Source organism: Perognathus longimembris, chromosome 5 (assembly GCF_023159225.1).
Source record: "Perognathus longimembris pacificus isolate PPM17 chromosome 5, ASM2315922v1, whole genome shotgun sequence".
Classification (NCBI taxonomy): Eukaryota; Metazoa; Chordata; class Mammalia; order Rodentia; family Heteromyidae; genus Perognathus; species Perognathus longimembris.
Window position 1 is genome coordinate 80,670,069 of NC_063165.1, and position 25,337 is coordinate 80,695,405.

A 25,337-nucleotide genomic window follows, 5' to 3' on the forward strand; every position below is an offset into this window, starting at 1 on the left:
TTGTGTCCTACCCAACGCGGACACATGACCATGCTGCCATTTACAAACACACCACCTACCCAGCCTCACACCCAAGTAATGCAGAGATGGGGCGGTGCGGAGTTCTACGCAAACCCCGTCCCACCTTCCATAGACACTGGACCCTCCACAGAGCTTGGCGGCCACGGTGGGTCCTGGAACCAGTGTCCCAAGGGATGGCATTGCTTCTGACCAATGGCAAGAGGGAAAAGGAGGAGCTGATGGGTAAGAACTTCCTAAGGACGGTGGATACATCATCCCAGAAGCCAGTAATGCACTGGTCCCTGGCCCAGAAGAGCTCAGGATGCTAGGGACTACATGTGTGCCACACATACACAGATTCTATCACATATTTTAAAAAAAAATTCCTTCCAAGGGTAATAAAATTGAGCTGGTATGTATGTATGTATGTATAGAATTCCAATTATTGAACAGTTATATTACATGAAAACACCCAAGAAGCTGAGTGCTGGTGGCTTACACCTGTAACTGCAGCTATTCAGGAGGCCGAGTTCTAACGACGGTGGTTCAAAGCTAGCCAGGTCAAGAAAAATCTGTGAGACTCTTATTGCCAATAAACCACTCAGGAAAAGCGGGAAGTGGTACTGTGGCTCAAGAGGTGGAGCTCTAGCTCTGAGCAACAGAGTGCAGGGGCAGCACCCAGGCTCGGATTTCAAGCCCCAGGACTGGTAAAAGCAAAGCAAAACAAAACCTCCCCCATCTGATGGTCATTCCCAACCCTACTGGCCGGCACTGTGATCTTTTCATAATCAGCATAAGTTATTCACACATGGATACAATGCTCTTGGATACAATTCAACCCTCGACCGCGCTCAAGTCGGTAGTTGATCTGGCCCACGCATGACAACTGCTCGGAGGGGCAGGCAGGCATGTCAAGTCCCCGGATGTTGCCACGGCTGCCGGTTCAATCACAGACTGTGCTCTGGGCACAGATCTGCTCCCCCGGGCACGGCTCTTCTCTGGAGCCGGGTGGATGGCATGAACGGCAGTCTGGCCTCTCTCCCCAGGCCTTGCCAGGGCTCTGTACTGAAGCGGTTAATGATCCGCGCATCTCCGCCAGCCCACTGCCTAGCAATACCTGCCATCATCTCCATTAGTGGCATCTTCTGGGGACGCAGCTGGGGACCTGAGGTCCCCGTGGAAAGTGCTCTTCCGTTGAAGCTCTCTCGTTCTCTCTCTTTCCCTGCCCCCCCCCCAAGATGGGTGAACTCTTACAGGCAGCTTTCCAATGTGGGGGGGCGGGGGGGCGGGACTCTGAGGCTTTTAAACATTAGGAGCAGTATTTATGGGTTTCCCCAGGGAAATTTTCATTAATTTTCTTTCAAATAAAAAAACAAGAAGAGAACCTAAATATCCAGATGAGGCTTTCTAATTACTTCCTTGCTGAGATAAAGCATGGATGCGTCACAGGAGCCAACGACAAAGCCAGCATCCTGCGAGAAAACACGGCCTTCTGAACGTCAAGTGCGTTTACACACGCCCCGTGCAGGTGTCAAGTTCTGCATCTTGTTTCTTATTCGATGGGAAGTGTTTTTTTTTTTTTTTGCCAGTCCTGGGCTTGGACTCAGGGCCTGAGCACTGTCCCTGGCTTCTTCCCGCTCAAGGCTAGCACTCTGCCACTTGAGCCACAGCGCCACTTCTGGCCGTTTCCTGTATATGCGGTGCTGGGGAATTGAACCCAGGGCCTCATGTATAGGAGGCAAGCACTCTTGCCACTAGGCCATATCCCCAGCCCCCCCTTTTTTTAATGATTGGTGAAAACAGAAGCTAATGGCAGAGTACCTTTGTATCACATCACTGAGGGATATTACGTGATGGACGCTTGTTTTTTCTCTTTTTTTTTTTTTTGTAGTACTAAATTTGAACTTAGGACTGTATACTTGCTAGACCTAGGCCTTTTCGTCTAGGTTATTTTGAGTTAGGTCCTCTCCCTCTCTCCTTCCCCTCCCCGCAGCTGGAGGTGGCCGGCCTGTTCCACTACAGGCCTTGAGATGGTTCTCTTAAACACTGTGTCTGGGCTGGTTTCCAACCGATCTCAGCCTCCCGAGCAGCTACGATTCGAGGTGTGAGCCATCACTCCCCACTTCTTTTCATTGTGCGTGACTTGACACTTCCTACTGCTGACACTCAAACCAACCACCCAACCTGCCTTCCCAACACGTCCTGAGATTCCAGGACCAGTACTCATAAGAGAGCTGGGTTCAGAGACCCACGACCATGGGTGCTGAGTGCTCCAGCTGGCATGCTAGAGCCAATGGAGGTGTGTGCCAGCAGAGAACCAGAGTGGCGTCACGAGCAGGCACGTTTCAGCGTTCAACCCTACAGGCTCGGGGTGGGAGACAAAATGGTTTTTCTGTTCGCGCAGCGGCACTCCCCAAGAAACTTCTGGGGGGCCTCCTGAACTCTCTCCTAGCTCTCAAATAACTGCCGCTCAGCCACTTGGTGAGATGGGGCAGTGTGACCCGGCAGCTATTTTTAACAGGTGACATTTTAGAACCTGTGAGCTCCTGGCTGCCGGTGGCATCGCTGTCAGGACACAACGGTCCAAAGAGAGAGCACCAACCAACGGGCAGGAAGCCAGGGGCCAACCCACGCCCCAGCGGGCTCAGCTGGACACAGACGCACACGGGGCACGGCAGTGGGGGGGCCAGGGGCGGGAGATCAGAGCCAAGGCCCCAGTGGGCGTCTGCACTATGGCACAAATGCCAGTTACCAAAGCTCTCCGACCACTGGCACTTTCCTTTTCCTTAGAAGAAATGAGTCACAGCAGTTGTCCTATCAAATGAGTCCTATCAGTTGTTTTTATGAATTCATGGAAGAGTGTATGGAAAGCTCTAGGCGGAGTGTCTGGCACGGAGATGCCTTAGGTAATGGCAGTTGGTGGTCAAAGTAAGAGGAAAGGATGAGTATGGCGGCGTGGAGGGTAGGAAAAAGGAAAAGCAGAAAGAAAGAGCTAGCAAGGAAATTGATGGTTGTCAGAGGCTAATGGGGGGGAAGATTTGGGGGTGACTGCTAAAGAGCACAAGGTTTCTTTTGGGGTGATACAGTCTCCTGGGTTTCTGTGGCAGCTTATACAGGCACAGGAACACACGCCAAACCACCCCAGAGCCCGGGCTGGCCTCCAACCTGCAATCCTCCTTTTCCTGCCTCCTGAGTGATGGGATTCCAGGAGGCTAAAGGGTATACATGAAAATAGGGACTTTTAGGTGAGTGAATCGTGTCTCCGTTTTTAAGGCTCAGTCACAGACAGATGCAAAAATGAGAGAGCAGGAGGCCTATGAGATCTGCTCCTAGAGGGAAGGAAGCAGAGGGGAAGCCGGGGAGGGGGGCCGACCGCACACGTGCAGGTGTGCAAAGAGCAGCCACGTGCGTGCTGTTTAACCGGGACATCTCGGTGCTGAAATCATCCCTCCCTGACCGTGCTGAGGAATGGAGATGGGGCGATGGAGCCCTGAACCCGGAGCTGGGCGGCATGGGTCGCTTCCTTCGGAGATGCGCCAGTCCCATCCTTCCCTTTGAACAAAGCATCCTGGTGCGGAGGATGGGAGGTGCTTTTCCCCGGGTGGCTGAGGTGGCTGGGCTTGGGCCCCCCTCGCCGAGCATGGCTCCGCAGGCCCGCTTATCCCTCCCAGGCAGGAGACGGAGGGTTAATAGAGGTCTGCGGCTGCTTTGCCTGGGTAATTGTGTGGGGAGGGCCCAGTCAGTGCCTGTCGGCAGTGGCAGCTGGCATTCTGATTCCTGTTTATTGCAGTTTATCTCGAGCAGTCATTTCCACTCACCTTTTTAAAAAAACATGAGGCGCAGCTGTGGCTGCACTTTAAATATTGTTCCTCCCAGCCCTTTAATTTTTTTTTTTTTCCACGGGGTCCTCCCTAATCTTTCACCGTAATTGGATGCACTGGTGGCGGGAGAGCCGGCACCCGGTGGCCCACAGCCAGGCGGGCAGGCCGGCTGGTCCTGGGTCCCCCCACCCCCCGCTGTGCGTGCTGGTCCCGTACGTGGGGAATGGAAGGGCCAACTGGCCTCCCTGGTTGGCTCTGGGACAAAGCTGGATCCGGGCTGGGCCTGTACACCATATTAAATGTTAAGCATTTCAGCCCGGCGCCAGTGACTCACACCTGGAATCCTAACTACTCAGAAGGCTGAGATGTGAGGATTGTAGTTCGAAGCCAGCCAGGGAAGGCAAGTCCACGAGACTCATCTCCAATTAAGCACCAGAAAACCGGAAGCGGCGCTGTGGCTCACGTGGTAGAGCACTAGCCTTGAGCAAAAGAGCTCAGGGACAGCGCCCAGGCCCTGAGTTCAAGCCCTGTGACCGACAAAACAAACACATGAAACATTTCCTTTTCTCTCTACATTATTGTCATTTGCATATTTCCCAAGACAACGTAGGGTACAAACACTGGATGTCCCCACTGGCTCACTGCATGGAGGCTCCTACGGGTGCCCAGATGCCGTGCACCCACTTCTTTGGGTCTCCCAGTCTGGGATGGAGACCCCTGAGGGAGGATGCAGTGCGCCAGGGGCACGAGGATCCTTGGAGAATGAGAGTGGGGTGATGAATGAAGAGCCTGCCTCCCGTGCTAAGACCTGCGTCTTGAACTTGGCCAGCTGGGTAGTTCTTGACTGGGGAATCTCTTTAGGAAGGCAGGGAAGTAAGGGACTGAACACCTTCTCCTCCTCCAACCCCTAGCCCTGTGATGGCCTCCGGGGCTCTTCCCAAACACTGCCATCCCTCTGCGGTCAAGGCAGGTTTACTCTCAAGACTGAATCAACCAGAAGTCTTTAATGAAACATCTTCCTCACCAGTCGGATCTTCCCCCAAGGAAAAGGACGATGCATAATCTTTTCCTTCCCCTGCTCTGGTGGAATCTAATTTTAGTCATTGCAAAGCGACCTTTCCCCCAAAGGCTGTTTGTCTGACTTTTAAACAATCCTGCTATACAATCCCGACACATGTGTGGTTTTTATTAGAACTGGCTCAGGGAATTCTGAGGCCACCTGGGAATACCAATTTGCCAACTGTTCTTGACCACCCATCTCCAAGTGAGAGGAGATAGAATTTTTATCTGTATTTATAAGCACTTTATTCTGTAGAGTATTATATATATATGTATATGTGTTCTATAAGATACGGAGAAAGATGGAAATTGAGTGTAATTTCTGAATCCAATATATGTACATTAGAGGCATAGGGTCCCACGTGTTTACTGATAGATCCAAGACTAGAAAACACACAGCACGTGTGTGTGTGCGCGCGCGTGTGTGTGTGCGCATGCGCGTGCTGGTCCTGGGGCTTCAACTCAGGACCTGAGCGCTGTCTCTGAGTGTTTTTTTTTTCTTCCCCCTCAAGGCTAGCATTCTGCCACTTGTGCCACAGCTCCTCTTCTGACTTTCTGGTGGTTACCTGGAGATAAGAGTCTCATGGACTCTGCTACCTAGGCTGACTTCGCACTGCCATCCTCGGATCTCAGCCTCCTGAATAGTTTAGGATTACAGGTGTGAGCCACGGGACCCCAGCAGGACTTTAAATAAATAAATATTTATAACTGGCATCCATTTTTTTTCTATTTAGTCCACCAAAGAGGATGAGAGGACGAAGGTTAGTCAAGGAAGTGGGATTAGGTGAAGTGATTTTTCTGTGAGGTGACTGTTCCTCATGTTTTTTTTTTGTGAGAAGAAGTCGCGTATGCCGTCATGTCACCGGAGGCTTCTTTTTTTTTTTTTTTTGGCCAGTCCTGGGCCTTGGACTCAGGGCCTGAGCACTGTCCCTGGCTTCTTCCCGCTCAAGGCTAGCACTCTGCCTCTTGAGCCACAGCGCCGCTTCTGGCCGTTTTCTGTATATGTGGTGCTGGGGAATCGAACCTAGGGCCTCGTGTATCCGAGGCAGGCACTCTTGCCACTAGGCTATATCCCCAGCCCCCCACCGGAGGTTTCTAACGGCCTACGAAAACCCTCAGACTACAAGCACTTCCTCGCGGCTGACACTGTGGACGGAAGGCTGAAGGCCCTTGACTAAGAAAGGTTGTTGAAAAACAGAAAGCACAGGGAATGAATGTGACAGGTCGGGTCCAGAACACTGCAAACCATCCTGGAACTTCCCAGACACCTAGGAGTTTCGCCCAGTGGTGTTTGGTTCTAACCTGCCGGGGATTACAGCTTCTCCCTTTGTTAAGAGAACAGGTTACAAAACCCGAGTCTGTTTTGTGGTTGGAGCTTTGAAGTCCCCGCGGAGGCCCGCATGTGGGTGGCTCTGGGCAGCAGTGTCTCGGGTTGCAGGCTCGCCGTGGCCCACTTATTCCTGATTTTCTCCTACTTCTGGGTTCACACCCTTCCTCCCACCTCTATTGTGAACGGGCTAGTGGTTGTGATATAGTGCAGTATGTCTCCCGTCATTCCTCAGCGTGAATAGGTCGACACTTTTCTATCTGATAAAACGGGTTGGTGCAGAAAGCTGTGGTCATTTCTCTGGCAGTGAGAGCAGAGGAACTATGAGCACCCCAAACCCGCTCTGCAGGGCTGGGTTAGCAATCAGATGATAGGGATCCTGACTGAGGGGGACAGTGGGGAGAGGATGCCATTTCAGGACTCTGCACCGATTACCCAGACACTCAGTCCCTTCTTGGGGAAATCACAGGGTAATGTGGCAGGCCACTGGGACTGCTTGCACATTTCAGTTTGATTTTCCGGAGTTAGAACATAAACGAAATGAAGTGTGCTGAAAAGGAACTCCCGGAATCACATGCAATCACATTCCTACACGTGCATATGTAGGATATAAATGTCATACTTGACTCTACTGAAGGTAACTACAGAACTTCCTATAGTTCACACGGGGGAAAAGGCAAGCGAACGGCATCTGATGAAAGGACAACTTGCGAAGCAAAGGCACTGGTGGATTGCTGCCTCCCGGGGCAGAGGGGGCCTCAGCCCCGGGTCCATGGTGGATGAGATTTTCATCTCCTTTGCCCTCTGCTATGAACTCCACTTGGCTTTGGGCAAATAATAGGAAGGGAAGAAAGACAACCTGTGTTTAGCCTTCTGGGGACAGACAAACATATACTTGTCGTTTCGTCTCCTGACCTCACCCATGTAACTAAAGCTATTTTTAGTAGGCCCATGATTACTAGACAGTTACCACATAAAACAATCCCAAAATAAACTTACCAACTTAGTCAAAAGTCAAGCTGAGAATTAGCAGGTATTTGAAGCAACTTTCAAAAAATCCCCCCAAATTTCTTTGTAAAACTTTGTATTTCCTTTTCAATCATTAATCTAGGTCAAACTGGGAGCTCTAGACTAACCAGTCCAGTAATCATTTATTTCAGGTGAACTTTCAATATTTAATCATTTCCACATGTATGTGTATAGCCTAAGAAGCAAGGAACTGCATAATAGACGTTTTCAAATTCAAAATAACAATATGTATTAGTGCCATACTATGTTAATGATCATAAGCTGGGGAAAAAAGAAACAGAAAGAGCCCATCTAGCTTTCTGTCTCTGAGTCCGTGTATTAGGTTTCCTGACTCCATTAGGCTGAACGACCAGAGTGTGGAATCTGGCCACTCCACAAGGTTGTTCTTTCTCCCAGTTGGGAAAAAAATACCACCCAACTGTTGATAAGCAAGAACCCTCCCCCTCTACCCCCCCCCCCCGCCCTTACCTTCTTATAATTCCCCTCCTCATCCAGGGGGGATTCTTGGCTGATGATGTCATCCATTCCATCACTGTCGCAATTCATTCTTCTAACTCTGTAGAATCCCACTCAAGAATCGCCTCCCCTGAATCCTGACGGACGGCAGAGCCCCTTGCCCGGGAGCCTGGGGATGGCTCATGCTGACCCCGAGCTCCAGCTAAGTGTCTGTCCGGCAGGGGCGTCCTTGCCCCCTCTGGCCACAGACACCGCCTGGCGGCCTCCCCTGCTTTCTTTCCGTCTGTGGCACCGGGGGGGGGGGGGGGCAGCTGCCTGCTCTGAACTGATTGTCGAGGAGCCAGCCTTCCTACCATCTGCTGTCACCTTCCTCAGATCCCTCTCCGCAGCACCTTTTCTGTTCCCAATAAAGGAAAAGAGAGGCCGGAGTTTCAGTCAGCTGACTCGACTCCCCAGGCCAGGGAGGCCGCCCTGGGGCTCCGCGAAGGAAACCATCTTATTCTAAACAGGGTAGATGGTGCGGGATAAAAATAGACGCGCGACCTTCCAGCTCACTGGCCGGGGCCGGATGAAACCACAACGGGATTGAAAGGCCGAGCCGGAGGACAAATGTGTGCTGTCCCCCGGCCCCCGCGCCATATCTGGTCATTTCTTGAAATCCCACGTTAAAGTTTTACCTTGTGCGAGGAGGCCCACGACCGAAATTGATTTCCCGCCCTCTGTCCCACGCCAGGGCTTTGTTCTATTAATACAGGCAAGAGCAAAAGATCCATCAAACTTTTCTCTAAAGTTCAGCCAGTGGCGGGCTGGGTCACAAAAGCCCCGCGTTCCTTCCGGTCGCTCCCGGCGCCGGGTTCCCACGGTTTCGGGGCTTGGGGACGGCTTGGGGAGGGCTGTCGGAGGAGAGAGTCTGCGTGCAAGAAGCAGACAGAAGTGCGCGCGCAGGGGAGCGCACGCACCGCACCTGCACGTGCACACTCACACTCACTGCGGCCGTAAGGTTAAAAGAGGAACGCATCAATTCCAACAGCATGTGCAGGACCAGGGAGGCACAGGCGCGTTCACAGGCTACTTTGCACCCATCCTCTCCGGCACGCTTCCGCCAGTCTCTGCACACGCACGCACACACATGCACACTCCCCCCCCCCCCCAAAGGGGCCAATCCAGGCTCTTGAGCAACCGTAGCACGAGGAAGAAGAGTTCTAGAAGCAAAAATGCCACTCCAGATAAGCTCCTGGCACCTGACTGTCGTCGGCTCAGAAGTGCACCGTCGGGTGTGTGCTTAGCATCCATCTCCGTATCTATTTTTTTTTTTTAAATGCCATTTGTGGCATAAGCGTGGCTATCGTAGCTTTTGGTCACCCCGCCCCCTCCATTTCTATAAAACAAACCCTTTCCTCTCTCTGCAGACCCCGCTCCAAATCCAAATCCTCTCACCTCCTCCTCACCCCGCCCCGCCTCGGCTCCCAGGGGGGCGTCTGACACCCACAGTGGCAGGCCCTCGATGACGTTCACTATCATTAGTACTGTTGTGGCTGTTATTGCACGGCCTCTCGCTGGTAAGATCACGCTATTTGCTGCCCTCCAGGCCTCCCTGTAGATGGTGTGTGTGTGTGTGTGTGTGTGTGTGTGTGTGTGTACATGCACCCACTATTTGGAGCAAGTGCCCTCAGGCCTATGTGCCAATGCTGGCTGCCACACAATGCCCCCCCAGGGCAGGAAGACCCGCTAAGGCTGGGACTTTGGGCTTCATGTAAATGCTCTACTTTGAGGGACCCTGTGTAGCTTAACTCCTGCTGAAGGAGACTGGTTGAAATGTAAGGAATGTATGGTGTCTTCCATGACATGTAAGCACCTAGCAGGAAGCACCATCCCGTTGAGGGACTGCAAACGTGTCAGGTGCTTTCTCCACATCCTTAGTCCCCTCAGCAGCCCTTTGAAGTGGAGTATTCTCAGCCGCATTTTATTGTGTTTTATTGTGCTGGTCGTGCTCTCAAGCTTAGTGCTCTATCACTTGAGCCACAGAACCACTTTAGCACTCTATCACTTGAGCCATGGAACCACTTCTGGCTTTTTCTGAAGTCTCATGGACTTTTCTGTCTGTGTTGGCTCCGAACCATGAGGGCCTTTTGTTTGTATAGAGAAGAAAAGTAGTCCAGCAGCAAGCATTCATTGTTACTTAGCCACCTTCTATAAGAACTGACACGGGGGCTGGAGGCATGGCTCAAGTGGTAGAGAGCCAGCCACAAGCAAGAGAGCCGAACTCGAGTGCGAGGCTCCATGGGGAAAGACCCTTCTTTACTGTATTTTCTCCGTAGAATTTTCCTGCCTCCGACTCAAGAGTGATGGGGTCACAGGTGTGTACCATGCCGACTGCTTATAGCTTTGCGGGCTATTGTGGGAAGGGGGCTTGAACTCAGGCCTCCTACTTGCTAGGCTGGCAACCGACTTCTGAGCAGCACCTGTAGCTCTGCTTGGTGCGGACGGTCATTGTTTGCTGTTGTTTGGTTGTTGAGATAGGGTCTTGCTTCTGCTCAAGTAGCGCCTAGATCCCCCCGAGGCACCCGCCTTTGGGCTTCCCATCGTTACTGGGATGACAGGCCAGCGCCATCACATCCATCTCCCCCCCCCCCCCCCCCCCCCGCTGCCAGGCAGTGTCTCGGGCTTTCCTGCCACAACCGGCCTGGTACTGCAGGCCTGGCATCCCAGCCCCTCGTGGAGCCTGAGATGAAGGTGGCGCAGTGCCCCCAGCTCGGGATTGAGAAGGGGTCTTGCGAATTTTTCCATCTGGCTTCAAGTCGCCATCTTCCCCTTCTTATCCTCACGCAAGGATTATAGGCAGGAGCCACTGGCCCCAAGCGGGAGCTTAGATAGCTTTATGTATCTTATTGAGGCTGGAGATTTCCAAGGTTTTGTCACCTCATTCATGGTAGTTGCCGGCTATAGGTTGTTAAATGGATTAGGATTAAGCCAGGTAGGAGATCACAATTCACACAGTGGCTTAAGAAGCATGAACTGGGGTGTAGCAATCGGTCCGGCCATGGTAGCTTTGCTGCTACTGCCATTTTCAAGTCCTTAAGGCTGTGGAAGCTCTGGCCTGCAGGGTCTGCAGGGCCCTTGGGCTTTGCCTTAGAGCTCTCTCTCTCCAGGCTGTCCTGGGGGGTCCCCCCAGGAACCCCACTTCAACCAGAGCAGACCTATTTGTTACCTTTGAAGCATATGCACAGCTGACCGCAGTGTTCAAGTCCTAGTATAAATTATTAGCATGTAGAACAAACGGTGTGTGTGTGTGTGTGTGTGTGTGTGTGTGTGTGTGTGTGTGTGTTGCTCCTGAAAGGTCTGTGAGACACTTGCCTCCAGTTAACAACCAAAATAAGCCAGAAGTGGAGCTGTGGCTCAAGTGGTGGAGAGCTAGCCTTGAGCAAAAAAGATCAGGCCCTAAGTTCAAACCGTAGGGCAGGCACCAAAACAACAACAACAACAACATTCCCCACCCCCCCAATACTCCAGGTTTGTTCTACCCCCTTCAATCTTAATTTTAGAATCACTGCTTTAAAACTTGGGGGGAAATAAACCAATCCTTGTGAACCATCATCTTTCTATTTCAGACCACACTGCCAGGCAGGATGGCGGCGTTCTGAGAGATGAGGCAGAATCCAGCCTCACCGTGGCACAGTGAGCGGAAAGTAGTCACTTAGCAAACAGGGCTAACAGTCGTGGGCTTTCATCCCACAGGGAGCTGCCCCAGTTCCTCCTTGCAGGCTACACCCTCCCCTCAAATGACAACGAGCCGTGTCCAGGCGGAAGGACAGGCTCGGCTGCTAATGCTGTCCTTCAGCAGGTGAGCGCGTAGCCACTCAGATCCAAGGCTGGAAGCGCCTCTTCCCTTGTCTGAAATTCAAGGGCTGGAGCCAAGAGCTCTGCTTTCCTGAAGGCCGTGTTCTGAACGGCGAGGCGAATTGCTCACGTGGGGCCGGGGCTTTTAAATGATCATTATCGGCTACTGGTGGGAATGATTGACTGAGTACAGGGTCCACAATGCTGGGAAATCATCTGTTGTCAGAAACCTCACCTTCAGCCACTTAACCCTTCCATCTCTCCTTTTATTGCACTCCTGCATCCCTGTTAGATTTCTTCTAATCTCTTTTCTAGTCCGTTTTTCCGCTCCCGTGAAAATCTCATCTTTTCAACGAAGATATTCTGATACCTAGAAAACCCATGAAAATAAGCAAGTCACACGTATGTGTGTGTGTGTGTGTGTGTGCGCGCGCGCATGTGCCCACGCACAGGTCCTGGGGCTTGAATGCAGCGCCTAGGTGCCGCCCCTGAGATTTTTTTTTTTTTTTGCTCAGGGCTAGCGCTGTACCACTTGAGCCACAGCACCACTTCTGGCTTTTCGGTGGCTAATTGGAAATCGAGAGTGGCACATCATCCGTTCCTGCCCAGGGCTGGCTTCAAACGGTCATGCTCAGATCTCGGATTACAGGCGTGAGCCACGGATGCCTGGCCCAGTTGGTTTTTTTTTTTTTAAAGTGGGCTTCTCAGTACACATTAAAGTAACGGTGTGGAGAGGCGGCACGGGGCTGGGATCAGCCAGCGTCCACACTTTCCCGCGGCACCGCGAGAAAGCGGAGCGACACTGGCGCACATCACTCTGCCCAACTAAACATGTGAACACACAAAAATGAACGTGCAGCCGCCGGCAGCCCTGTGGCGGAGGCGGGCCACGCCCGGGCCTGCCTTCCTTCCCGGCACGGCTCCGGCCCTCTCCGCTCTGCCATCCTCTGGTGCTGGTTTTCCTTGGAAACCAAGCAATTTGGTCCAATTACTTTCCATTTCAAGGAGCTGAGTGGCTTCTGATGCTCCCGCGAGGTGCACAGGGGAATAGCGCGCACATCAGGATTTCAACGTTGCTCTCAGCAGAGAGAATATAAATAAGCAATGGGTTCTGGTGAAACAGGGGTGCAGTTGTATCCCGTGGTTTGTGAAATGGTGATTAGTTAACCAAGACTGTACGTCCATGTGCATAATGCATGCACATATGTACATACATAGATCTACATCTACACACGCGCCTTGGTACATTGATAAGGACGCTTACAGACGTCTCCATTTCCTTTCCATCTCCCATCCCCACCATCCTTTCTTCGAGAATATACTAATAGACCTTTGGCTTAAAATGTCTTACCTGTTTGTTTCTTAATAGCACTTTCAGTTTGAAAGGTATTAGCATGCGGTTTGAGCCCCCGTGTGGTTGGTACTTTAAATAGGAATGATGTACTTCGGAATTTAAATTTAGATCAGGCCCATAATGAAGCCCGGTGGATTATTTTCTTTTTTCTTGTCTGCCTATTTAGGCACTTACAGTCTGTTCCCTTTGCGGGAAAACATATAAATTAAAATGTAGATATCTAGGCTAAAAGCAAACATAGAATTTACATCCTAAAATTATTTTCTTAATATTGAAAGTTACCATCTCCTCAGAGAAACATAATTATATTGCAACGGGCAGAAAACAATTATACTTTAATGAAGCAAAGCAATGAAAACAGAGCCAGGCATATAGTGGCTCATGTCTATAATCCCAGCACTCAGGAGGCTGGGGCAAGAGGATCAAGAGTAGGAAGCCAAGATGGGCTAGGTAAGGAGACTGTCTCAAAAGAACTAAAAAAGAAGATATGCTCTTCAGCATTATTAACTAGGGAGACAAATCCTTCATCAAAAAGAAAAACCTGGGGCTGGGAATATGGCCTAGTGGCAAAGAGTGCTTTCCTTGTTTACATGAAGCCCTGAGTTCGATTCCCCAGCACCACATATATAGAAAACGGCCAGAAGTGGCGCTGTGGCTCAGGTGGTAGAGTGCTAGCCTTGAGCAAAAGAAGGAGCCAGGGACAGTGCTCAGGCCCTGAGTCCAGGGCCCAGGACTGGCCAAAAAAACAAAGAAAAACCTATAGGGTAATATGGAAATTTACTTCCTGGATTGTATCTTTAAAAGCTGTATCAAAACAGTGCACTAAGGGCTGGGGATATGGCCTAGTGGCAAGAGTGCCTGCCTCATATACATGAGGCCCTGGGTTCGATTCCCTAGCACCACATATACAGAAAATGGACAGAAGTGGCGCTGTGGCTCAAGTGGCAGAGTGCTAGCCTTGAGCAAAAAGAAGCCAGGGACAGTGCTCAGGCCCGGAGTCCAAGCTCCAGGACTGGCCAAAAAAAAAAAAAAAAAAAAAAAAAAACCCAAAACACAGTGCACTAAGATGTTTTAAACTTCCCTATTCATGTCCACATCTTTTTCCCTGCTGTGGATGAAACCAGGCTTTTACTTGGCAAATTTTTAGAATATATCCAAGTTTGTTATCTGTTTTCTCACTCACAAAAAGAAGAAAGTCAGGAATGTGTGCTCACATGGCCTGTAGTGAATAGGAACAGAATATTCTTCCTTCCCTTTGTTCACCATTATATGACCTGCTAGCATCTGGACATGAAGGGCTGGGTAGGACTTTCTCCAGAGAGAATTCTAGGATATTGTTATGAACTAAATGATACCCGCTCAGGTTTTATCATTTGAGACCAAAACAGAACACCTCTGACCTTTTGTGCCTAGTATGACCACTTCCATTAGGCAGGAACATTTTTGCTCCAGAAAATGTGGTGTTCCATGAGGAAGTGAAAAACCTCTCTCTATGGTAAAAGGATAGAGTAAACTGTTGTCAAATTCAACACAGTAACAAAGGCAGCTTGGAGATGATGACCTGCCTCAACTAAGCACAAATTGTTATTATTATTACTTTGTGCCAGTCCTAGGGCTTGAACTTGGGGCCTGGACAGTTTTGCTCAAGGCTAAGTGCTCTATCAGTTGAGCCACAGCTCCACTTTCAGCTTTTCTTGCGAGCTAATTGGAGATAAGTGTTTCAGGGACTTTTCTGGTTCAAACATTGATCCTCAGATCTCAGCCTCCTGTGTAGCTAGGATACAGGGTGTGAGGTGCCCAGTTAATTGTACATATTTTGAAAAGGAGCTCAGAGACAGACAATCATTTTCTTCTTCTTCTTCTTCTTTTTTTTTGCCAGTCCTGGGGCTTGAACTCAGGGCCTGAGCACGGTCCCTGGCTTCTTTTTGCTCAAGGCTAGCACTCTGCCACCTGAGCCATAGCGCCCCTTCTGGCCATTTTCTATATATGTGGTGCTGGGGAATCGAACCTAGGGCTTCACGTATAAGAGGCAAGCACTCTACCACTAGGCCATATTCCCAGCCCCAGACAATAATTTTCATCTTGGCGAAATTCTTGGGGTGAAATTGCAGGCATGAGGGTAATTTCCTTACTGCATGGTTTCTGGGAAGGCCGGGCTGTCTGTGTATATATCCCTTTCCTGCATTCCTTCTTCCCCTCCGCGGCCCATCACGCCATAGGAGACATGGGAAGGGCTGGCAACTGAGGCTCCAACTCCACTCCCTGCCCGGCGGGGGGGGGGGGGGTCAGCTTCCCCCCTGTCCCACTTCCCTGCACTGACCGGGACCTTCTCTCTGGGGTTGCATCTGTGAGACTCAGAGCCGCACGAACGGCAGAATGTGCAATCCAACCCAACAGACACACTCCGTGTGCAGGGAAGAGGTCGTGAAAGGAAATAAAGGGAATTGAAATAGGGCCCTCGTGTTCCATCCAGAACCCTTGCCGAGCGGGCCAGGCAGGCCTACACGTGAAGTGGTCGGAAGGAGGAACTGGGCAGGAGGTGGCATCTGAGCCTGCGCTGGCTGGAAGCAGGTGGTGCGGGGGTGGAGGCACTCCAGCCCGAAGCGTCAGAGCCGAGAAGAACAAGAACGGAGGGCCGGGGGGGAACGGGAGCCGGGGGGTCTGCAGGGCTCGGCCAGAGGGAAGGGCTGGAGGTGAACACAGAGAAAGATTCCCGTCCTGCTCCTGACCTGGCGTTGGAAGAGGGGGCGGTGGGCGGGAGACAATGGAGTCTCCACATGCCATTTTGCCCTGGCCCTTCGCCGTGTCCATTCCCACCACGGCTAGGAACGCCAGCCCTGTGATCTGTATCTGAGGCGGTCATTTAAGCCACAGCAGGACGGCATGAAGGCTGCCATTGTTTTCCAGGCTCACTTACCCCACACAAAACTGCAGGAGATGGGAGAAAATATTTGTGGTTTTTTTTTAAAAGCAAAATGGACATTTGACCTAAACTTGTGGCCTTCGTTTGAAGGCGCCCAGGCCTGAAGGTGGGGGCAAGGATCTTTCCTGAAGAGGCTGGCTTCCTTCCCAACACTGGAAAAACGGAGGTTGATGTCTCTCTCTTTAAACAGGGCTATGATCCAAAATGACAGCCCATCTTGGTAACGGATTTGTTACTGTGAGTCCTGAGGGAGGAAAGTATGGGAAGATGATGACAACAAAGCATTCCTAAAGACAAATCCCACAGGTTGGAAGAAGTAGGGGAGAAGGATGGAAGGGGGTAACACTGTCAAGATGCATGGTACTCCTAAATGGATACACTGAATCAAAACCCTTTTGTAAGACCATTTAAAGATAATTTAAAAAAAACACCCTCTGTTTCAACACAATCACCTATTTTGCAAGCAGCAGCACACACAAATGAATTGCATTTCTACATAGTAGCAAGGAAGGGCTGTAAGTGAAATGGCGTACCACAGCGCTTCTTACCCACACTTCATGTGAAGAAGAAACGGTGGCAGGACTCAGGGGCCCCTTCATGTGTGGTCACTGACCTGTGTTGGTGCAGAAAGGTGATAGTGGGAAGTAAAGGGATAGTACACACGCAAGGCCTTTTACCTTGGCCAATTTTATATATAAAAATTGTGGGCAAAAAAAAAAAAACAAAAAAAACTGTGTGAGTATTTGGGAACCTATTCTAAGCCGAAGGAACAAAGACAAAAATTCCTGTCCTCTCAGCAGGATGTGGCGGCTCACGCCTGTAATCCTAGCTACCCAAGAGGCGGACATCTGAAGATCATGGTTTGAAGCCAGTCTGGGCAGGAAAGTCAGTGAGATTCTTATCTTTAATTAATCACCAAAAAAAGCTGCAAGCGGAGCTGTTGTTCAAGTGGTAGAGTGCCAGCCTTGAGCGCAAAAGCTCACGGACAGTCCAGGCCCTGTGTTTAAACCCAAGGACCAGCACACGGGCGAGCGTGCATGCACGCGTGTGTGCGCGCGCACACACACACACACTCCTGACCTCAAAAAGCTTACGTGGAGCAAGGGAGACAGAAGAGAGACCAAAAGTTAAGTAAAAACCGTGCTATGAAAGAGGGTTGATAAATGCTAAGTATAAAACTAAGTTAGGGAAGTGGAATAGGAACACTGGGGTTGAGCTAGGAAGCTGGAAGCTCAGGTTGAGTCCAAGGCCTCCTGAAGAAGACACTGAGCAGAGTCGTGCCGAAGCTAGGAGAATAAGCTCCAGGGCGGGGCTGCCAGTTACACACGGGGTGATTTTAGACCGACGTAGGTCTCCAACTCTGCGGGCTATTTTTGCTAAATCTGGCAACCCTAGGAGGAGGGCCAGTGTGTGTCAGAAGGGAATCCCAGGGGAGGTCCTGCCGCCCTGGGAGGACCGGGGTTCTTCCTCTGAGCGGGATGACAAACTCAAACTGGATTTTGATCTGTGAGACCTGATCTGATGTAGGTTTTACAAGCATATCCTGTATCCGCGCTGCTAATCACCTGGCGTAGGGGAAGGGCAGGGCACCACACATTGACTGCCAGACTGCTGACGACGGGGAAGAAATCATCTGTCTTCAAACACAGATACCACAAAATGGCGCAAAATTTTGGACAGTGGTCCCTTCCTGGATTCTTGAGTGAAGATTTCTCCCTACATCCTGGCACGCCTCTCATTTTCAGATGGAAAAGTAACTGGCCTTTTCCAAAGAATGTCTGTCGCCTCACTCAATTAAAATGCAAATCTAAAGAATCCGCCTCCACCAGTCCTACCATCCTTTAAATATAACCAAAACGGGCACAGGGTGGCTCACACCAATAATCCTAGCTACTCAAGAGGCCGAGACCTGAAGACTGCGGTTTAAAGCCAGCCTTGTCAGGAAAGTCCAAGAGACCCTTACCTCCAATTAATTACCCCCCAAAAAAAAGAAAGAAAAAAGAAAGTTGAATGTGAAGCCTGTTGTACAAGTGGTAGAATGCTAGCATTGACCAAAAAAGCTCAGGGACAGTGCACCCAGGTCCTGAGTTCAATCCCCAGGACCAGCACCAAAATTAAATAAATAATAAATAAAAATAAACAAAATAAAAAATAACAAAAAAAATAAAGGGGGAAGTTTCTGGAACACATTGACTAAGCCAGAAAGCGTTAGAGAAATCTCACTTTCTGAATGCAGCCCCTAGCAGTCCAGCGGGAAGATTTCTAAGAAGGATTAAGATAACATCCTTGTTTTTGGTGCTGTGTGTAAAGGGAAGCATTTAAAAAAGCACAAGCCAGGCAGGTAGCTCTGCTACAAAGCCCTATGGCTGATGCAATCTGTGAACTATTACTCTCCCCTAATGCACTTAATTTTATTGTGGAGATAAGCAATAAAGACTTCACAACCGCTAAACACCATGTCACTGTAATATATATATATATATATATACATATATATCCGGGTTCATTTAAAACAAAATCCATTTCCCCTCCAGAGGAAACTGCTAGTGTGCGGCTACTTTTTCGGCCCTCCCCAAACAACACATTCACCATTATGAAAAGACAGAGAAAATAATTTTTCCAGTCCCCTGCCCTTCAAAACACAAATTATATAACTACTCTGAAAAGCGAGAACACCTCTTGAAATTCCGATGGTAACTGAATCTCCTGCAGACCCAGCTAGGCCTTGCCCAGGCTGAGATCTCCTGGACACGGCTGCCATTTCCCACCCCCAGGGCGGTACTGTGTGGGAGTGGCGTGCGTGCGCGGGGCTGTTTCTCAGCCTCCCTGTCCTCCTTTCTGGGGGCAGAATCAGCACTTCCATGGAGGTATCTAAGTGGCCTATGAAAGGACAACACTATAAAAACAAGCCTAGAATTATACCATTCCAAACGTGAACCTGAGGGGGGAAAGCGTATCAATCTACCATCAAGGCGTGTTTCACTTAGCCAGCAAGCACTGCCTCTTGGGCTGGGGGAAAGCAAGCTGCACGGGCCAGCATCCATTCCGAACCTGAAAAATCTGACCTGGGGGAAGAAACACCTGCCTTGTCTCCCAGCCACGAAAAGGCTTTGTGAAGTTCCAGAATTGGTGTCTCAGAATGTTCTAAACTCATTCAGCTCAGCAACAGCAGAAGGCCAGCCTTCCAGGCCTTCCAGGCGCGCCTGCTGCTACAAGGAGGGTTTCCCTAAGAATGTTCTGGAAGGCTGTTTACCAGGGGGATGGGATCAGGCCGCGGTGGAAGGCGGCAGAAGTTCTTCAAACACCTTGGAAGTGATCCCCTGAAACGGTCTAATGTTTAATTCAAACCTACAGGCAGCAAATTAGCACATGGGTGGGTGAGCGTGCATTATTGAAATGCATCGACGCGAACTCCTCAGTGCACGCGGGTTACCTCCGTGCCTGCCTTTAAAACGCACGCACGCACGCACACGAACGGTAACTTTCACCGTCAGGAGCCCCATTTCCGAAAAATTAAGATCCAGGGTGGGTGACGACTTCGTATTTACGCAATTATCTAACCACCCCCCCCCGCCCCCCCCCAAAACCCAAGAGAAGCGATCACAGCCCGTGCAGCCGGGAAGCAAACAACCCCCCCCCCCCCGCATGGCAACCACCACACAACCAGACTCCCGTGCTGTGACCCCCCCCAATCCCCCCCACCCCGGGCCCCCCCGCAAACCAGGGCCCCAGCCCCGGCCCTGGCTGCACCTGCAGGCCGACCCCGCTAGGCCAGGCCCCGGGCCCCGGGATTTGCGCCCCCCCGCCCCCCCCCCGTTTCGCTGCGGCGGGGAGGAAGGCCCAGCCCCGAGGGTGGGAGGCACGGATCCCTGGGTCCCCGGGAACCCCCCCCCGCCCGGAGGAGGGGGTGGGGGGCGGCCGGCGGCCGGCCGTGGGCGAGGCCGGCGCGGCCCTACCTGGTAGGCGCAGCTCTCCTGGTGGACCATCTCAGAGCATCCTAGGCGCGGCGGCGCGGAGCAGGGCGAGGCGGCGGGGCCGGGCGAGGCGGCGGGGCGCGGCGCGCGCAGCCCGGGCCGCGGAGAGGGGGAGCGCCCGGCGGGCGCACGCTGGATCCCCGCGGAGGAAAATGGATGCTGCTTCCCCGAGCGACCTGCGCGGCGCGGCGCGGCCGGGGCCGGGGCCGGGGCCGCGCGCACACCCCGCGCAGCTCGGCCCCCGGGGAGGCGCGGCGCGGGCGGCCCGCGCGGGGGGCGCCCGGCCGGAGGGGGCAGGCGCGCCTCCCCCCCCCCCCCCGCACCGTCAGCCAATTAGAGGGGGTGGGCACAAAGGGAAGGCCCGCCCGGCTCGCTGACCTCCGGGCGCTCCGGGAGGGCGGCGAGCTGGTGGTGTGCGCACAGCCGCGTCCTCGGTAGAGGGAGAGGCGAGGCGAGGCGAGGCGAGGCGAGGCGGGGAGGGCCCCGGCTGGCAATCCCGCCCCGCCGCCCGGCTGCGGCCCCCGCCGGCCCCGCCCCGGGTCCCGCGGGAGAGCCGCCTCCACCGGACCCCCACCCCCACCCCACACCCCCCGCACCCCGCCTTCCCCAACTTCGGTCAGGCCCCTGATCGGTCCTATTTGTCAACTTTCTACCTCAAGGGTGGCTCCCTTTCAAGGAAAATACTATTTTGTGTCTTCTCTTTTAAAAAAAAAAAAAAAAAATTTAAGATTCTCCACTGATTTTTGATCCTGAAATTGCTTGGAAGTCAAGCTATGATAAGATGAATTAATTCGTCCTACTTATTTTTTTTAAGGAGAAAGCTTATTAAAATATTAACATCGGTGTGATTTATTCACTGCATGCGAGCTAAGCTCTTAATTTGCAAGTTCTTTTTCTCTCTTTTTCTCTTCTTGAGTGAAGCTCTTTACGCGGTGCTGTGACTTGCATTGTGGAGACCCACAGCACAGCACATATCATCCTGGGAAAAGACTGGGAAGTTAGAGCTACATGATGAACATGTATGTAAACATTGCCGGGGTGGTGGTGTGCGTGTCTACACTCGCGTGGTAACTCAAGTATGCGTGTCCCGTGAAAGATTCTAGTGTGTATGCTTTTGAACTAACTTACAGATGAACAAAATCAGTACCAGGAAGCTGGAAACCTGGGGTGGGTGGGTAGGGAGCCATGGGGACTCAGTGCTCACACATTGTACTCACAAACTGCCATGTTGAAGGAAACACACACCCCCCTTGTACAACTACTTAAAGATAAACAACAACAAACAAAAGACCGTCCTGTCTGTCTCAGAAAGATGGATGGATTGGGAGATAATCAATGGGAATTATGGTCTTGGGAGAAAGCTGGAGCTGATTTCTAAGTGCTTTTAATGGCTCTCTGGGACTCTAGGATTTGTAGGGAGGAACACGTAGGCCTGTAAATTCTTCAAGCTAATTAAGGGCAGAAAATTAAGGACAAAGCCCCAATGAAATAATATTTCCTTATCTGTACTCCTCAGTTGCCACCGGCACTTCATTTTGTTCTTTCTTAGTAATACTGCCCGGAGTATGGGGATGGTAATCGGAGTAAACTTCAAGAAAATCACTAAGGGTATGATTATAAACTACTTTCATATCCCTCTATCTTCTCAAGAAGAGATCTTAATATCTCTCTATCTTGCTCTTGCCTGTAACACAGCCTTCAATATGGTAATAAGTATGTCTAAGTATGGTATTAGGTATGCCTGAGAAATGACTCACAAATGAAAAGCTTTCATATCAAGTACTTTCTCTGAAGGCAAGGTAATTTATGTTAGGAATATCTGGTAATGTATTTTACTGTTTGGGTTTTGTTTTTTTTTTTTGCCAGTCCTGGTGCTTGAACTCAGGACCTGAACACTGTCCCTGAGCTTCTTTTTGTTCAAGGCTAGCACTCTGCCACTTGAGCCACAGCACCACTTCCAGCTTTTTCTGTTTAGGTGGTGCTGAGGAATCGAACCCAGGGCTCATGCGAGCTAGGCACGCACTCTACCACTAAGATACATTCCCAGCCCTATTGTATTTTAAATGTATTTTTAATTTAACATTTTCATTATCTTTAAGCTGTTGTACAAAGAGGTTTCAGTTCAACATGTCAGTTTATGAATACAATGTGGTAATGTATTTTAACTATTAAAATAACTGTGAAAAAGAGAAAAATTAGATTTACAAATTCTATTCAATTTTAATTCATCTCTATTGGTACGACTCTACTGATACATGCCCAGTCATTCCAGCCTTTTGGGGGGCTGTGGGGCTGGGGAGTTCTCTGCTGGGCACTCTACCACTTGAGCCATACCTCTACTTCCAGCTTTTAGCTGGTTAATTGGAGATAAGGGCCTCAAAGATTTGCCCAGGTTGGTTACAAACCTCAATCTTCAGATCTCAACCTTCTGAGTAGCTGGGATTCTAGATGTCTGCTACCTGGCTCCTGCTACAAGTCAGCCATCTTGTGTGGGGAATGAACGGTGGTGGTGGTGGTGGTTGGGTGGTGGTTGGGGGCAGGGAGATCAGTCACTGGTGTTCTGGTAGGTTCCCAGGGGCAGCACTGTGGGGATGTCTCCTCAGAGCCCATGGTCTTCCTCCCTGGAAGGGAGGAGAGATGTAGGCCAGGAATCACGCCTGGGACTTTCTCAGGGTGCTCACTGCAGAAGGAAAGCTTCGTAAGGGCAGCAGAAGCCAGGGGTGGGTAAGGCGTGTTCTTAAATACAAGATTCAGAAAAGAAGACAGATTTCAAGGAAGAGAAATAATAAACAACAATGGCTGCCTCCCCCCCCCCCCCGCCCCCAGCCCTGCCATTTCCTCCAGGGTAACCCACATAGTAAGGAGACAGACTGCTGGTTAATGTCTTCGCATATATCCAATGCCAAATGAAAGTCTGGAGTCCTCAGCAACCAGCAGGGCAGGGCAGACTCAAGACAAAGAAGTTCTTTTGCACGTTGGCAGATAGATGAAGTAGAAAACCCATGATCCTGCTACTCAAGAGGCTGAGATCTAAAAAGCCAGCTTGGGGGGCTGGGGATATAGCCTAGTGGCAAGAGTGCCTGCCTCGGATACACGAGGCCCTAGGTTCGATTCCCCAGCACCACATATACAGAAAACGGCCAGAAGCGGCGCTGTGGCTCAAATGGCGGAGTGCTAGCCTTGAGCGGGAAGAAGCCAGGGACAGTGCTCAGGCCCGGAGTCCAAGGCCCAGGACTGGCAAAAAAAAAAAAAAAAGCCAGCTTGGGCAAGAAAGTCCCTGAGACTAATCTCCAATTAACCGCAAAAAGTCGGAAGTGGAGCCGCAGTCCAAGTGGTAGAGCACTGGCCTTGGGTACGAAAGCTCCGAAACAGTGCCCAGGCCCTGAGTTCAAGCCCCAGGATCCACCAAAAATCAATCTCATGTTTACTAGAGATTCAAACTTTCCAAGACAGCAGCTCTAATAACTTCAAAGGCTGTTGGGATGTTGTTCAAGTTGTCGGCTTGGATGTGCTGAACCAGGAGACTTGGGAACATGATTCACAAAGCAAACAAAGCCACTTTCCAGACTCTGTTCTCTTTTGAAGCCTCTGACATCTATTATATAAGCTCCTACAGACATTTGTCAAGTGTTGTGTTGTTGTTGTTTTTTAAGTCCAAACCCAATCCCACTCTTCACAGTTGCTGTTCCCTAAATAGTGGAAGTGATTCACAGGTGGCTCTGGCGAGAACAGACTTCTGACACTTGTAGCCCAAATCCTGTCAAAAAACTCCCCCAAGAGATAGAAACAAAGCGAAAAAAAAAGAAGAGATCAAGCAGGTTTCTCTTCATACTCAAGCTTCACTGGAAAGGACTTGGTGTTATAATTGATGATTTGCCAGTGTAGAGAGAGAAGAAAACAAAAACCAGCTGTTCCAAGAACATTTAAGCCAGAACCATTTGTGAAATGATATTAATGCTGGCTATTTTTGACTAAAATATACTGATGAACTTTTTATTTAAAGCACAGTATTGCAGTACTGCTTTTCTTCTGGTCTTTACATCTATATTCCTGACCTGTTTAAAAATATTGAGATCTGGGGTTGGATGCGGTAGTGTACACCTGTAATCCTGGCAGTCAGGGGACTGAGATGGGAGGATTGTTTTAGTGAGAATCTACTTGAAAACAAACAAGAGAAAAAGAATGTTGACTTTCCTACTTAGATGAGATCTCAAGAGATCATTTAATCTAACACTGTTGGTTTCCAGATACAGAAACCACAGCCTAAGAAAGTCAGAACATGACCACTAATAACGAAAGACATCAAAATAAGCAAAAGACACATGTTTTTCTGGGTACATAACCAAGTGACTGTGGTCTCGCTGGCTTGTCCAGCACCCAGGACAGGAAGGAAATGGAGCCACTGAGAGGACAGGAGGGCGGAGGCCTTGTAAGTGGTATTTGTGCCCTCATACAAGGCCCAGGGAGCTGTCGTGTCCCCTCTGCCTTGTGAAGACACTGGGAACAAGGACACAGGACCATGGACAAGGTCTTCACTAGACTCAAAATCTGACTGTGCCTGGACCTGGGGCATGGCCGCCTCCAGAACCGCGAGAAGCCATTTCTATTGTTTATCACAGACGTTTCTATTCCATTCCATTTCTGCTGTTCATCACCACCCAGGTCATGATATTTTGAAGCATAAAAGTCTGTGAGACACTTATCTCCAGTTTACCAGCAAAAAAGCCAGAAGTGGTGGCGTGGCTCAAGTGGGAGAGTGCCAAGGAACACGGGCTGTCTCTTAAGAAGGTGGAAGAGGCAAAAACTGGACAGAAGGAAAGCTACCTTGCTGCCTCCTTTCTACCCCACCAGTTGCCTCCCTCCTCCAGGCCTCCCAAAGGCAGGTGGCCTAGTGGATGTGAACCCTGCGAGACTCTCTCCCAACCTCTGGCTTTCAGTCCAGTTAACTTGTGCTGGAATTTAAGTCACTAGATTTGGGGTGTATTTGGCATCACAGAAATCGAAAACTGATGCTTGGGTGAAAAGCTCATGGATACAGAGAAGAGGAGGCAGGGAGGAATAAGGAAGGTAAAAACAGACATTGCCGGAAGTCGAGGAGAGAGGGGGGAGGAGGACAGGTCAAGACAAACGCTGCAGAGACGTGGAGGAGGGAAGCAGCCGGAAGCCAGAAGCGGAGGGTTCTGACTAACTAGAAAGACAGTAAGTCCAGAGTTCCCCTTATGGAACAGCTGGGTATGGTGGGTCAGGGTGGAAGCCACAAGACTGCGGCCAGGAAGCGGAGGACCGAGCAGGGAGTGGTTGGTAAAGAAGCTTGTGGATGGAAGGACGTTACAGCGGCGGCTTGAGCGCGTAACAGAATCAACAGCTGCTGGTGTAGATGGTGCTCGGGACAGAGGGAGGAAGTTGGGAGGTGGAAAACGACTACACAGACCGAGTGCTGGAGGAGTGGATCAGCACCATTCAGTCTTAGAGTTGGAGATATGAGGAGTTAAGTCACAAAGAAATGCTGGGTACGGAAGGGGTCCTGCGGGACTGGGGTGGAGGGAGGGTGGGGGAA

At 50.7% G+C, this 25,337-nt stretch overlaps 1 protein-coding gene across 3 annotated transcripts in view; it reads right to left on the reverse strand.

The window, feature by feature from the left end:
* The window catches only part of Schip1 (schwannomin interacting protein 1), a 103,213-nt gene that overhangs the window by 31,810 nt on the left and 46,066 nt on the right, over positions 1-25,337 (reverse strand). The window contains exon 1 of one of the 3 annotated variants that reach the window (XM_048347194.1): positions 19,763-19,850. The exons of 1 other annotated variant lie outside the window; for it this stretch is intronic. In XM_048347194.1, coding sequence (XP_048203151.1) covers positions 19,763-19,792 — 30 coding nt within the window. In that variant the 5' untranslated portion in view covers positions 19,793-19,850. Of the gene's footprint in view, positions 1-7,704; positions 8,184-19,762; positions 19,851-25,337 lie in introns of those variants that run through there. One more of the 3 variants, XM_048347193.1, reaches the window with a different exon arrangement.